The sequence below is a fragment of the Juglans regia genome, chromosome 7 (assembly GCF_001411555.2).
Source record: "Juglans regia cultivar Chandler chromosome 7, Walnut 2.0, whole genome shotgun sequence".
In the NCBI taxonomy this organism is placed as follows: Eukaryota; Viridiplantae; Streptophyta; class Magnoliopsida; order Fagales; family Juglandaceae; genus Juglans; species Juglans regia.
In genome coordinates this window covers 8101643-8116686 of record NC_049907.1, presented here as the reverse complement: position 1 = coordinate 8116686, position 15044 = coordinate 8101643, and the positions used below count along the sequence as shown (strand labels likewise).

At 33.6% G+C, this 15044-nt stretch overlaps 1 protein-coding gene across 1 annotated transcript; it reads right to left on the bottom strand.

The window, feature by feature from the left end:
• Positions 1–1121: 1121 nt before the first annotated feature.
• Positions 1122–4081, bottom strand: LOC108984129 (calmodulin-binding receptor-like cytoplasmic kinase 2). The gene is made up of 6 exons (XM_018955965.2): positions 3742–4081; positions 2959–3209; positions 2677–2851; positions 2498–2587; positions 2083–2384; positions 1122–1803 (listed from the first exon to the last, which is right to left on the bottom strand). Exons 1-6 carry the CDS (start codon positions 3974–3976, stop codon positions 1540–1542), a joined length of 1317 nt encoding a protein of 438 aa, XP_018811510.1. The 5' UTR covers positions 3977–4081; the 3' UTR covers positions 1122–1539.
• Between the last annotated feature and the right edge of the window lie 10963 nt (positions 4082–15044).

The window sequence follows — 15044 nt, the reverse complement described above, 5'->3', positions numbered from 1 at the left end:
AATGAATACATTGTCCTACTAGGATGCTATGTGTCAAGTTTATAATGTCAGATGTGATGGAAAACCTTTACGGTGGGGCATTTTTCTAAATAATTGGCTGGCTCACCACCTTCTTTAACAAGGCAGAGACCATGCATATAAAAAAGTAGAAGCTGACCGCTCGGAGTCGGGTCTAGTCCCTTTCTTTCGGACTCGTCTCAGAAAACGAACAAAGCTTTGGATGACAAAACGAAAGGATGCATTTCATGTCTTCTGATTCTGACAAAAGCAATACAAGTTTGTGTTCCATTTGTTAAATCATTGTATTCAAGCTGAAAAGATTATTCATATTTTGGAAAAATCAACAATTTGAATTGAAAAAAAAAAAAAGATACCGACTCGTAGAAAATTAGGCTAAACATGTAGTGATGTATGAGATGATAAATAGAATTTTTTGTATCCATAAATCTAAACTTAAAAAGTTGTAAGGAAAATATCTAAAACCATAAAGTTATCTTTAAAACCATAAAAGTTCGTCTGGATAGTAAGATAAGATGAGATGATATGAGATGAGATGATTTTAAATGAGTTGAATAAAATAGTTAGAATATTATTTTTTAATATTATTATTGTTTTAAGAATTGAAAAAGTTGAATTATTTATTATATTTTATATGAAAATTTAGAAAAGTTATAACGATGGGATGAGATAACTTGAGAGTATTTATGTATCCAAATGGAGCTGTATTATAAAATAAGAAGAAATCATGTTCCTAATTCTATACTTGTCGCTTAAATTCTTATTAATATAATCATTGATATATATATATATATATTTTAAAAAGTTTTTTTTGTCAAAATTTGTATACAAAATTATAGGATACAATATAAATAGTCTATTTTGTCAAAATTTAGTTAACTTGTTATCAAGCTCCAGCTTGTTCGAGTACTAGATAAGTTGTTATGGATATAAGATTTTGCAATTTGAGAATAAACTCGGATTCTCCAATAAAAATGAAACAAATAAGACTTTACCACCCACTACTTGCTCTCGATCTCGATGCGTTTACACTTCTATTTGTAGAGAAAGTGTGATCCTACTAATACGCAAAACCAAGAGAATGTACAATGGGAATATACCAATAATACTTCAAATATAAGTATTCTATTATTCAGATTCCTACAGGAAGAATGAAAACAACAAGCAAATCCAAAAAAAAAAAGAAAAAAAGAAATACAAACACACACAGAAGGCGGCAGAAACTAGAGAATTTCCCTCATCTCAAACTAAATTTGGCTATACACAATCCAAATCCCATGAATAAATTATAAATAGATCACTACACTTGCAAGAAGTGAACTTTTTCCCATCATCTTCGGATCCACTTCTGGGAAGATTATTGGCAACCTTCTAAAATGAAGCATTTTCATTGCTCAAGTTGCTGGATACTTACTCTACATGTCTTTTTATATCTAGATAACTCCATATTTTTATCTCTAGTCCTAAAACAAATCCTTTGATTACAGGCTACTCCCACTATAGACCTCTCATAATATTTTCTCATCCTTCTCTCCTCGAAGCGTTCCTTTGAGAATGAGAGGAGAGTGAATGGCAGTCCAAAGCTGTTAGCTCTCTGTAATCCTTGCGGATGCCCCAAAGGATCTCTGCACACCTTCTCATGCTAGGCCGATTTTGTCTTCGTGGAGCCAAACACTGTAAGGCTAGTTCAAGAATCTTAGCAAAAGTTGACCGATTTGCAGTAGTGCATTCCAGCTTTGGGTCCAAGGTTGAAATAGCATCTTCTTCGAGGAACTTATTCAGGGCCTGCACTTACACATCAATTTGTCTTACGGAGAAGAATTTTCATTCTTTGTAAAATGCTCCTTTGTAACTTAATCAACCTATCCATTTAAAAGTAGAGATGGTAGAGCTGGAAGTTGCATAGACTAAGCTGTCGACATTCGATGGACATGTGCTACATAATCATACTTTTTAAGGATTTCTGTATAGGTCTTGAACCATTTTTCCCCTTTACATATAAAATTATTACTAGGACTCATGAAAATAAATTGTGACCAATGAAAAGGCAGGAGAGAATCATACCCATTTTGCAGTTATCCGCTCATTGAGTTCTCGGTTTGTTTCAATTGGACGCCTGCCTGTGACTATTTCAACCAATAACACACCAAATGAATAAACGTCACTCTTTTCAGTAAGTTGATAAGTTCTGAGGTACTCTGGATCCAAGTAACCAGCAGTTCCTTTAACTTGGGTAGACACATGGGTGGCACCTGAATCAGTTTCAGCTGCGAGTCTAGCAAAACCAAAGTCGGCTACCTTGGCTCTTAAGTGTGCAGTGAGAAGAATGTTAGAAGATTTTATGTCCCTATGAATGATAGGATGATCTGCAAGGGAACCAACACATCATCCATTGAGAAACAGATTTTATACTCTCAAAAGGCAAACAATTTTGATAATTTTGACAAGACAAATGAATGGGCTCACCCCTGAAACATACCTGTATACATATGAAGATAAGTGATGGCATGGGCCACATCAGTTGCTATATCTATCCGGGCAGCAAGGTCCAGAATGTTGCCATTAATACCTGCATTATTTCTCAGATCAGACATCAAGAACTAAGCTCATTCGCAGGTGCGCACAAAGTGAAAGTAAGGCCACAGAAAGAGAACTCACAATCCAAGTGGTCTCTGAGCGTTCCATTGGAAACATACTCCACCACCACAACTCTTTCATCTTCGTGCTCCAAGCATCCATAAAACTTGACCAAATTCAAATGTTCCACCTGTGCCAGTGTTCGGATCTCACTTTGGAATTCCACCCCCAAATGCTTATCAAGCTGAGAAATACTCTGCAAAGAAATGTAACGAAGTACTGGTTAAAGTTCTATGCCACAGAGTTGTCGAAGTTATGTCAGATCCAGAAAGTGGAATATCCTAATAAACAACTTTGCCAAACCTTCTTGCCACGTTTGACTGCAACGGCCGTTCCATTATCGAGTGTCCCCTTGTAGACTGTCCCAAACCCACCGTGTCCGATCTTGAAAGAGGGGGAGAAATTCCTCGTGGCCCTGAAGATTTCCTCCATGGTGAATATGACACTCCCAGGCTCTCGCCTATGTGTCGAGTTATTTGAAGTGGCATAGACTCCCCGGTTTGAACCACCTCGTCGACTTCTCTCACTACCAGCTCTTGAACCATCCGATACAACTAAGACAGTGACAATTCAAAAGTTCATTCTAACTAATCTCGCGAATACAAATAAATTTGATATAGCATAGAACTGTAAACCCACTTCGTAAGTTAGAAATCTCGAGAAAGGGACAAAACATATGACAAAACAAAAGATTGGCGAACTGAAACATTTTAGTAGCCAGGGGGAAAAGAAATCAAAAGCGATTCACTTGGTAGCGGCGAGCGGAATGGGAGCAGTCTCCCCCTTGTCCTTGATCTACTCGGGACCATTGGCTTTCCCAAAAAGTAGTACAGTGGATTATCGAGGGTGTAAATAACACCTGATAATACTAATAGCAATTTTGTTTCGTTTTGTTTTTCAGCAACCTAAAACAGGAATCGGTCAAAAGATGGAAACTTCTGGACTGGAGTCACAAAGATCACAGAAACTCAAAACCAAGTCGAACCATAAGACTTTAAGAGAATTCTACACCAAAACTTCCAGAATTCTCCAACTTGATACTTTTCTTTAGAAAACAAATCTGAATTATGAGAAACTCGACTTTACCGGATGGAGCTTTGAATTCCTCGGAGTCCGCGACGCTAAAGGTGGAGATCTTAGTCTCCGGGGGAACGAAGCACCTGACGAAGATTCCAGCGACCGATCTGGCAGCGACGGAGATGCGTCTCCTGCCGGGGGTGGAACTCCCGACGGTGGAGGTGTCCGAGTAAACGGAGCACGGCGAGTAGGGAATCCGGCCATGCGTTATCTGGACATCGTAAGATGAGTCCGGGCTTCTCATTCTGGGGAGAGTTGGAAATGGCGGGCAGTGGAGAGAGCGTTAACTAGACTTTACGGGCGGAGGGGAGACGAAGGGAGACTTTGAAGGAGAGGAGTTGCAATGTATGAAAAAAAAATAATAGTTTATAAATTATTTATAGAATAAAATAATGTTTATTTCTTGAAAAATATCTTGAAAAGTGCTTCCAATAACTAAGGTGAGATGTAACATCTACTTCGTAATTAAAAAATATATAATATAATGTACTATATATTGCTTAAAGTTTATGAATGAAGCTTTATTAATAAAAAAAGTTTATAATTTTTTTTTTATAAATCTAGTATTTTTTAGGAAAATATAAAAATAAAATATTTTTGTAGAATATTTTTATAATTACGTTTTAAATAGATTTTTTTTAAAATATAATTATAAAAATAGAATTATTTTATAAAAAAATTATATTTGAAGTCATAAAATTGACAAGCGTCGCACGTCTCTTTTAAAAATATAAATAAATATGAAATTTATATGAAAAAATTCATTACTGTATTTGACATCTTTTATAAGTGAGATAATTTGATTAATAAAAAATCTACATAATTTCTTACTATTTACACGACTTCCACGTTGACCGTTGGGTCCACGCCATTTAGGAAATAAAAGTCTCATTTAGGAAATACCCAACACAACATTTTGCAATTTGCAATATCAAGTTGTCCATCTCTCTTCACAAACATGAATACTTCATAAATTAATGTATTAAAAAAAATTTATAGTTAATAAAAATTTTTTAAAAATAAATTTATAAATTAATATTATTTTATATGATATGTTAAATTTATTTTAATATAAAAATACATTTATAATTTAATAAATTACATTAAATCACGTCTGTTTGTAAATTTATTTTTATGAAATTCTTTTATTATCAAAATATTTCTTTTATATTGCTGGGTATATAGATTTTTCTACCAAGAAACAGCTTAGCATGGACAATGCTAGGTCCCACGCGTAACATGTACTGTTGTGCGTGATCCTTAGTATATTTAAAAATTTTATTTTTTATTATTTTTTAATTATTAAGAAAAAAATTACAATTTTATTAATAATTATTTTTTTAAAAAAATAAAATATACAAATAATAACTTTGAGCGATAAATTGAGGAGGTCAAGTATCATTTTCCATCCGGGACCTCTAGCATAACTCAATCATGATAATAATATGGCACAACAAAAACATATTTAGTGATGATACGAATTTTTTCGTACTAAAACTAGTTCTAGTTTTATTTTATTAAAATAAAATTGTTCCAAAATAAAATTCTATCAAATAGAATTTGACAAAGTTTATATATAATTATATAAGTTGTTCATAAATAAAATTTTAGTTGATTATTAAGTTTAAGTTCTTATGAGTACAATAAAGGATATCAAAAATTTTATGTACAGTCATTTTTATATATTTATTGCTCACTTTATTGATATGATTAGTTACGTCATTTTTTTTAATATAAAATAAATACTGAGTTCCGTCACATTAATAAAATATACAAAAAATATATAAAAATAATTATATGTAGCAGAATTGAAGTGATATATGTATAAACAACATCAAATATATTTACAAAACTTAATGCCATGTTTTGTTTGATAAGATTTTCTATTTCAAATTTTCATTTAATTATTAGGTAATTATTATTTAAATATAAAAATCAATACAATCTTTAAAGATCTCAAAAAAAAAAAAAACTTTAAAATAATTATATTCAAGCAATTAAACAACTTTTCAATTCTACCTATTCACTTTCACAGATTCTAATATAATATTTATTTAAATAATATATTCCAAGTTTTTATCTCCCGTCTCCTAAAACTATCTCAAAAAAAATAAAAAAAATAAATCTCAAGATTGCCCAATATTTTCAACTTTTTCTTTTTATAGCCAAAATAATTAAACGTTTGGATTCGCAGGACATCTCAGCTCATCTCAACTCATCTCACTACTATTTATTACTATTCAGTAACTTTAACTCACAAATCTCATTACTATTCACAACTCATCTCATTACTATTCACAATCCATCTCAACTCATTTCAACTCATCTTCAAATCCAAACATATTAATTAGATTTGCCGGAACCTATAAATAAAGGTTTATAGTATAAATAATTTATATATATATAATTAAAGGTTTTTTTTTTTTTTTGTCAAGTCAAAGTCAAACTTGTGTCCTGTGCTGACTGCTGTGTTCGACTTCCAAGTGGAGCTTACTCGGTCATGACTCATGCTGGCTTGCACAATGCTTACAAATTAAAAAATGTATATTATATTCTTAACACTCTCTTTTATTGTAGGCTTAACTCTACCTGAATGAGTTTGAGTTTAAATTTATAATCTCTGTTTTGATATCATGTAAAATTACTATTTATCTTAAAAAATTTAAATTAATAAAAAAAATAAATTTAATTATTCGTACTATATTCTTAACGTTCACGTTCTATTATAAGATGTCATGTCAATTAAAATTTTACATGGTATATTGTAAAATGATTGGAGGGCTAGAATGAGTATCTAATTATCCCCTTGAGAAATATGTCGTGGGACCCCTACAAAAATGTCTGGTCAGAACCAAATATTGGGTCAGGTCTTTGGTACTGCTTTAAAACCTTTCAACACTCTGTAATCCCAAAAAAAGACATCTGAATAATTTTCACGGTCGATTCCATCTTTTCCTCCGGTGAATAGTCAGACATGGAAACTTCCATTCCGCGTCCAAATTGCCAAAATTGAACTGTGCATAAAAAGGACCAATGAGTATGAGCTGGAGTGATGGTTTAGTTGAGACTTTAGATGATCATTCTCAATCAATGAGTAAAAACGTCCAAATTGCCAAGACTGACTTCTCCACTTATGTTTGAGTTGAGACTTTAGATGATCATTCTCAGAGTGTGTTTGGATGTTGAAGTGAATTGAATTGAGTTGAATTGAGATGATAAAATATTATTAGAATATTATTTTTTATTATTATTATTATTTTGAGATTTGAAAAAATTGAATTGTTTATTATATTTTGTGTTGAGATTTGAAAAAGTTGTAATAATGAATTGAGATGAGTTTGGAATCCAAACTTACCCACTCAACAAGTATAAGCTGGAGTCTTTAGATACTGATAAGAGAAGATATATGTGAAAATGACAACTCAGAGCCTGTGTCTTTCTCTCAACATCTTTCAAGAATTACCAAAGAAAGTTCAATTCCAATAGCGTAAAAGGATAGTGCTAGTATGTCGTCTAGTTTTGATCGCTGGTCTTGGCTATGCAACATACCCGCCATCCATTTCTGATCTCAACTGCAAGGGATGTGGAGGCTTGATTTCTATATAAGATCCTTAGGGTTTATTAAAAGCAACTTCAGTTCGTTTGGCTGATCCGAGGATTGGTGATCATGTATATGACTTTGTCATCATTAATTGAGTATGATGAATATGCAATCCTGCAATCAATCCAACAAAATTATAATGACTTCATAAGCCACATGATTTGAAGGACCTACAGTTGATAGCTTGTGCCCTCCAAGCTATGTTAATCGTGTAATACCGAGTAGATCAATTCACAAGTAGACCTGCAATGACTTATGCCGTGTTGGCACAAAGCTTAGTTGACTCATGATCAACTAAATATAAGTCACCTTTATTAGCCAGATGAAAACAAGCATGAGGCCAGCTTAAATGGGCCAGATCAGTCAAGCCAGGTTTATAATGTGGTATTTGAATCAACCATTAATCCAACTCATTTGCTTAAATGGGCTAGATCTCTCGACCTTAACTCAAAATATTTAATTAAACAAGTTAAACCTCTTAAGAGCACTAGTAGTGGGTTCAACAACCAAAATTTAACTAAGAAGTTTATTTTTATAAATTTAACTATCCACTTTTCAATAGCATCAAATAACAAGCTTAACAAATCTTTCACTATTATATTAAAATAATGATTTTAAACTCTTCATTTATTTTAATTCTAATTGTAATTGTAATTTATATATTATTCGTTATTAAAAAACTATATTCATTATTCTAATTCATATTATTACACTTTTTATTTCACTTTTTAGTCGATAGTTTGGATATTGGCGAATTGGTGGGAAGGTTGGGGCCAAGGTTGACTTGTATTGTTTTACTTTTGGATCGTGCTACAGCCCCCGCTGGGGCTCCCGCTGGGGCTGTAGTGTATTTTTGTATGTGTTTTTTTTTAAGTTGTTTTTTATATAATTTTTTTTAATATTTTTTAATATTTTTTAAAAAATAAAATAAATTTAGAACATTATTAAAAACACTTTCTTAATCAAGAAGTAAAAAAAAAATTATTAAAAAATACTTCCTTAATCACGAAGTAAAATAAAAAATCATATATAATATTATAAATTTTTTTATTTTTTAAAAATATTTAAAATCATTAAAAACATCTATATAAAAAAAAGAATTAAAAAATACACATAAAAAAATACACTAAAGCTCCAGCGGGAGCCCCCAGCGGGAGCTCTAGCATTTTCCTTTACTTTTTATTTCACTGTAGCCAAGTGAGGCGAGAAGCAGATAGTAGTTTTTTATTTCACCTTTTCTTTCATGCGCGGGAAAGAAGTAGCAGCAAAAAGATAATTTTTTAGTCTAAAAATAATATTTGGCCAGCACCTTGAGCTCAACAAATTTGGCCAGTGGTATAATATGTGGCTAAAATCATTGTTTATTTGTTAAATCCATTATTGCACTTTATTTTGTACCTTAACTATTCTTTGGCCAAAATTTAACTTTGTTGAGCCCACTACTCGTACTCTTAATCTAGCTATTAACTTCTTGTTAAGTTTGCAGATTGTGTCAACAATTATTGATGTTAATTTGAAGTTTATATCTCTTCCATATTTTAAATCCAAAATAAAGTTTAGGGATTCTAGTATATATGGCAGCTCAAGATCACCAAAATATCAACATGCAATCACTTCGATCGAGAGTCCAACTTCTCATTGGTTAGGGGTCAAAGATTTGGTTAAAAGAGATAGGCTTTTGGATTCCAATAGCATATCAGTGACGATTACTAAAGCATGAGGTATCTTGGAAAATAATAAATTTACTACTAAATAATAATTTGTATATAATTATGTAATTAAAAAAATATTATTTTAAATTTAATTTTGACTTTTACTTTTAATTTGATGCGTTTAAATATAAGAAAATGATACGCTTACATTTTTACTACTACCTACTACTCAGCCCACGTGGCTTTATTTTTCTACCTTTTCTTCTACCTTTTGCATTCTGTGATTAAAAATTTTGTCAGAAAGCTCAGACTCATCTGCTCTTGGCACCCAAAAGCCACACACCTTAGGTTGCGTTTGGATGTTAAAGTGAGTTGAGTTGAGATAATAAAATATTGTTAGAATATTATTTATTATTATTATTATTATTTTGAGATTTGAAAAAGTTGAATTGTTTATTATATTTTGTATTGGAATTTGAAAAAATTATAATGATGAGTTGAGATGAGTTGAGAGTATTTTTGGTTCCAAACGATGAACTCTACCTTCTGCCCCAAATGCCGTTGTTTATAAGATTGACCACAACCATTACCTCAAATCACCCATCCAACAGACGCTCACCGACAAAGATTAAGGCACCAACCCCAAATGGAACTTCCCCGTCAAGTTCACCATCGGCGACACTGCTGCAAATCAGAACCGCCTCACCCTCGTCGTCTACCTCAAGTTCGACAGGAGCTTGGGCAAAAGAGGATCGGCCAAGTCCACGTGCCAATCAAGGGATTGTGAATTTCATGAAATAATATTATTATACTTACGCCCTTGCAAACAAAAATTCTACTTTTTGGCTAATTCCCACCATATTTAAATATAAGAAAGTTCTTAGAGCTTGAAAGAAATGCTCTGGCAGGAAGTGGAGGTCAATTTCTTTGAGATTCGTTTGTCAAAGACCCAGAATAATCTTGAGATGATGATTCTGATTCATCTGTTTTCTTAGTATGTACTGTGAAAAATCATGAATGAGAAAATGAAAGATAATTCTTTTTGAAAGGAGGTTCTGAAGAAAATGAATTAAAGATGAATGGTCAAAAGTATGCCAGTTCAAAGATAATTCTTGATCAGAAAGTACCATTTGGGCTTGTGCCAGAGTCTTTCTCTATGGGTGTCTTTTGGGCGGATGATTGGAGTGAAGAAAGGCGAGTTTTGAGCAAGCGCGGCAAGTGGAGATGGGTCTTGAGCGTTTTTGACAGCTTTCTGGTTGTGAGAGAGCAAAAGACAGAAAAAGAAAAACTAGGGGTGCTACGGGTGCAGAAGTGGACCTCCATCCGTTCGTCTATACTAGGCCTTCGGTCCAACTCAGTTATTTAAGTTTTAAATGGTTCAAAATTTATTTTTAGATCATTTTAGACCCATAATTTAATTAAAATATATATATTTAAAAATCAAAAAAAAAATATAGATAGAACTATTAACTATATATTAAGTTTCAGCTAGTAACTAATTAAATAATAATCATCATTAAGGCATTAAGTTATTACAGTTTACAATTATATAAATTAAGAGAACTAATAAACTATTACAATATCACAAATTCCTCTAAAAATATTAAATTTTACAAATTGTACTATTAACTATTGTAGCAATATTACAATTAATTGTAAATTTACAAAATCATAACTTTTGAATTTGATCAATTTGGGCCTTGGGGTGGCGCCGTGGTGGTGAGTTCACTGAGTGGTGAGTTGTGTCGACTGCTGTGAGACTGAAAATCAAGATCATAAAAGTTAATAAATTATAAAACCTGAAATATTAATAAGTTAAAAATAAAACAAATTAAAATTATAAAGTTATAAAAATGAAACAAAAATTTTAAAAATTAAAATATGAAATATTAAAAGTACTAACCAAGATGAGATTGGGATTGGGCCATTGGAATTTGGGAAGAAGATGAGGCAGAAGAGCATAGATAGGTCATTAGGATTCAGCATATGTATATTGAGAATATAAAAGCTAAAAAACATACAAGAAAAATAATTAGATACTAAAATATTATATAAAATTATAAATTGTGCAAACCATGGTAATGGTGAGTCCAATACACACAAAGTTATACTGCATCAGAGGTAGCCGTAGATGCCATCTCATGTGTCACTATAATAATTAAATTTGAAATGAAATTAATGAATACCAATTAAATGGAAATAAATAAATTAAAATAAGAAATTAGAAAATGAAATTAAAATAAATATCAGATCTAGGCTGATACCACCCTCCTCCTCGACGTCGGTCTCCTCATACTCAAGAACATTCAGAACATGAATTGGAGTTCCCTTAATCCAATTCTGCGTGCAAATCAAAGTCTCTACAGTGGTAGGAGCTAATGAACTCCGAAATGAATCTAATACACGCCCTCCGGTGCTAAAGGCCGACTCTAAGGCTACGATGCTAACAAGGATGGCCAAAAGACCGAGGGCTATCTCTCCAAGGACGAGATACTTTACGGCATTCACCTTCCACCAACTTAATATATCGAAGTCTCGTGAAAATGGTAGAAGCTCCGCTGCTAAGTATCTGTCTATCTCTGACTGAGCCTCTACAAAACTCCGGATGAAGGGAGTCTACTCCAACCTCTTACCCCAGTCCAATCTACGTCTTTTCCCAACCTCGGCTTCTGGAACTTGAGGGATAGGTGTAGGTGCTGCAATATTACCACCCCGCAGGACGGTAAACTCATCAAAAAATCTATTAAGGGTTTCCCGAACCCTAGCTGTAATAAGCTCCGCCCATGCTTGACCGTACATAAGGCCCAATCCAAATACTATGCCATCCACATTAAATCGAGGGTCAAAGACGGTAACTATATATAACAAAATATTAGCCCTAGTAAAATCTCCCAAATACTTGTTGTACTTTGTCTTCATAACCAATATCATCTCCTGCAATCTAATGTGACCACCCGTGACCATGTCATCTAATTTTTCTTTTACCCTACATATTTACTGACAAAATTGATGGGATGTAGGATACAAAGTTCCAGATAGTGTCGTGGTGACATCGTAAAAAAACTTCAAAAATTCTACAAAAATAGATACTTTCTCAATCATCATCTACGGATTTTCCGTGATCATCAAAATATTTAACATATTGGATGTCTTCGTCACCCAATAATGCAAATGTCAGCTTATATTTTTGGGCCGCCTTCAACATAAAAAATGTTGAGTTCCATCGTGTAGGCATATCAGTACAAAGACTCTTCTTGGATGTTAGGCCCGCAGTCCTCGCATCAATCTTGAATTTCTCCAACCTCGAAGGAGAATATCTCACCCATCTCACAGTAGTCCTGACCTGAGCAATCGCGTCATGAAGATCCCTCAAATCATCAGTGATAATAAGATTCAGATTATGTGCCGCACATCTCACATGCAGACACTCACCACCCATGATCGTCTTATTTGCCTCTCTAAGATAGGTCTTTAGATGTCCTAATGCGATATCGTTAGACGAAACATTATTAACTATGACTGTAACAACTCAGGTTAACCCCCACTATTTTATTGCGGTCTCAAGGCATTCTCAATTGTCTCACCCTTGTAATCGTGATTAGATAAAATTTTATAATTTTCTTATACAATGTCCAGTGACAATCAACAAAATGTATAGTCAAAGATATATAATTAAAATTTTAGACTGATGTCCAAGTATCAGTGGTGAGGCAAACAAATTGACCCCTTAACTTCTTTTCTTCAGACCAAAAATATTTTTTTTTACATCCTTTGCCACTGTGTGGCGAGAAAGAATATTAAACCTTGGTTCTAAATAGTGAGAATGCACTTGGAACTATTTCCCATCAACAACTTGAAAATGTAGCTCATCCATGATGACCATACGAGCTAGGTGTCTTATACGCTCATCGAGATCATACTTAGTATACCCCCTTAAAGTTGCACCCCTACTAGTCTCATCCGTCATTTTGTGAAGTCCAATTTCTAGCCTAGATTAGCTCTTCTCTTGTAATAATCTTAATATTGGATTTTTTTGCATTGCTCTTCTAAGTGCATTTTTAATTGTGAGGTACCATGTTTCCTTTAGTGGCCTCCATTAATTTTTCCATAATGGTTACACTTGGCTTGGGGGTTATTGGGGTCATCACCCTCTAGTTTGGTGAAATGAACCCAAACTATGGAAGCAGGTTTCTTGCTAGCTTGGGGGCGGGGCAAGGTGCCGTAGGAGTAGGTGTTGGGCTAGGGGTAGGAGTAGGAGTAGGAGTAGGGGTAGAGGTAGGTGTAGGGGTAGGGGTAAAGGTATCCTGGACCTGGAAAAGAGAGCTCACACTAGAATCTGCTGGCATATCTATGAACTCAAGCAAACAAGAAATCTGAAATTATAGTAAACATAGCGACATGCCAAACAATTAACATCCAAGCATTAACATATATATTGGAAGTTGGAAGATCAAACATCAAACATAAAAAAATGAAATACCTAAATTAAAAACATCAAACATAAAAAAATAAAATACCCAAATTAAAAATATCAAACATAAAAAAATGAATTAGCTGAGTTAGAGCTAAGAAACAATGTGAAAACACAGGTATAAATTATTGTACTTAAAGAAAAAATTTCGAGGGTCATAAATTTATTTACACTTTCACTTTCGCTTTTATTTTCTTGTGCTTTTTCAAAACAAGTTACTTCTACCAACTTCATTGTTCAAATAGTGCCTACTGGAAGAAAGAAAACACTTGTTTCACATGAGAAGTTATGGATGAGTATTCTGAAGATCAAAATAAAAGTTTTCTATTTGGATTTATAAAACCAAGTGTAAGAATTACTATCTAATAAAAAGAAAACGACAAGGCAAGAGAATGCATATTCACTTGCAACTTGGAACAAACTAAGATGTTCAACATAAAAGACTGAAAATAATAACTTTGAAAAACAAACCAACAAAGAATATGGAAATAATAGCGAAGAGTTGGTTTGATGATGATAAAAAGGTTTAGATTTCAAACGTATATAGTTTAGGGTATTTCGAAACCCTAAAATAATTTAGGAACCCCTAAATTAATTTAGGGTTTCGGATTGGAAATGCAAATTGCAGAGAGGGAGCGACCAAGCGAGACTCAGAGAGAGAGAGAGAGAGAGAGAGAGAGAGAGATTCAACTGGGTAGGGTGAACTGAGCTAGGGGGGACCTAAGTAAAAAAAGGGCGTCGTTTCCTTATTTTTTATCAAGTAAAAAAAATCCAGACATGAAATACTCATATATATAATTATATATATATTATAATGCCGGGCGGGGCGGGAGATTTGAGGGGCTAGGGCCCCCCCATCCCGCCCCTGGCCTTAGGTGCCAAAGGCTGGCGGGTGGCCCTGTCCCCCGCATTTGGCGGATGGGGTAATCTGCCCCGCCACACGGGGGCGGGGCGGGGTGTGGCAACGGGGGCGAGGTGCTGCTACCCACCCCTAAGAAAAACATAAAAAGAAAGCCACGTGGGCTGTGGGTAGAAGAGCTGTAGTAAATAAAACGTAGGGATATCATTATCCTTTCTACAATCTTCTTTGGATTCCTTGTACGAAAATGAAGATCAACTACACACACACATTTATATATATATATATATATATATATATATTTATATGTGTCAGATTTTGAATTGGGCATCATGTGAGCTTCCAGCCCATGTCAAAGTCATACCTTTCTTGTAATGAGTTTCTTAGCTACAAAGCTTAGAACCACAACATACCTTTTATATACATATACATACATATATATATATATATACACATATATTATATATATGTGTGTGCGCGCGCGCGCGCACTCAATAGAGCTTGAGAGGCTACAGTGAAGAAATAATTCTAGCATATTCATGGTAAGATTGAACATATTGTCATGGCTATAAGAAAGTAAAAGTCTAGGAAGGAGGTGGAAGTCCTCGAGAGAAATCTTATTTCACGTAAGGAAAAAAAAAAAAATACATTGCATAAAGGGAAATGTTCCTGCTGTTTAAATAGAGCTAAGCTACGTAGCTGTCTAACAGAAAGGAGAGAGAGAGAATA

What these genes read in the sequence shown, in the direction of transcription:
- LOC108984129 (XM_018955965.2), bottom strand. Translation starts at nt 3,976, where the DNA reads ATGAGAAGCCCGGACTCATCTTACGATGTCCAGATAACGCATGGCCGG. An exon ending in TTATCTTCATATGTATACAG is followed by an intron (nt 2,385 to 2,497) that starts GTATGTTTCAGG and finishes GTTCCCTTGCAG; the next exon opens with ATCATCCTATCATTCATAGG. An exon ending in AGCGGATAACTGCAAAATGG is followed by an intron (nt 1,804 to 2,082) that starts GTATGATTCTCT and finishes GTGTAAGTGCAG; the next exon opens with GCCCTGAATAAGTTCCTCGA.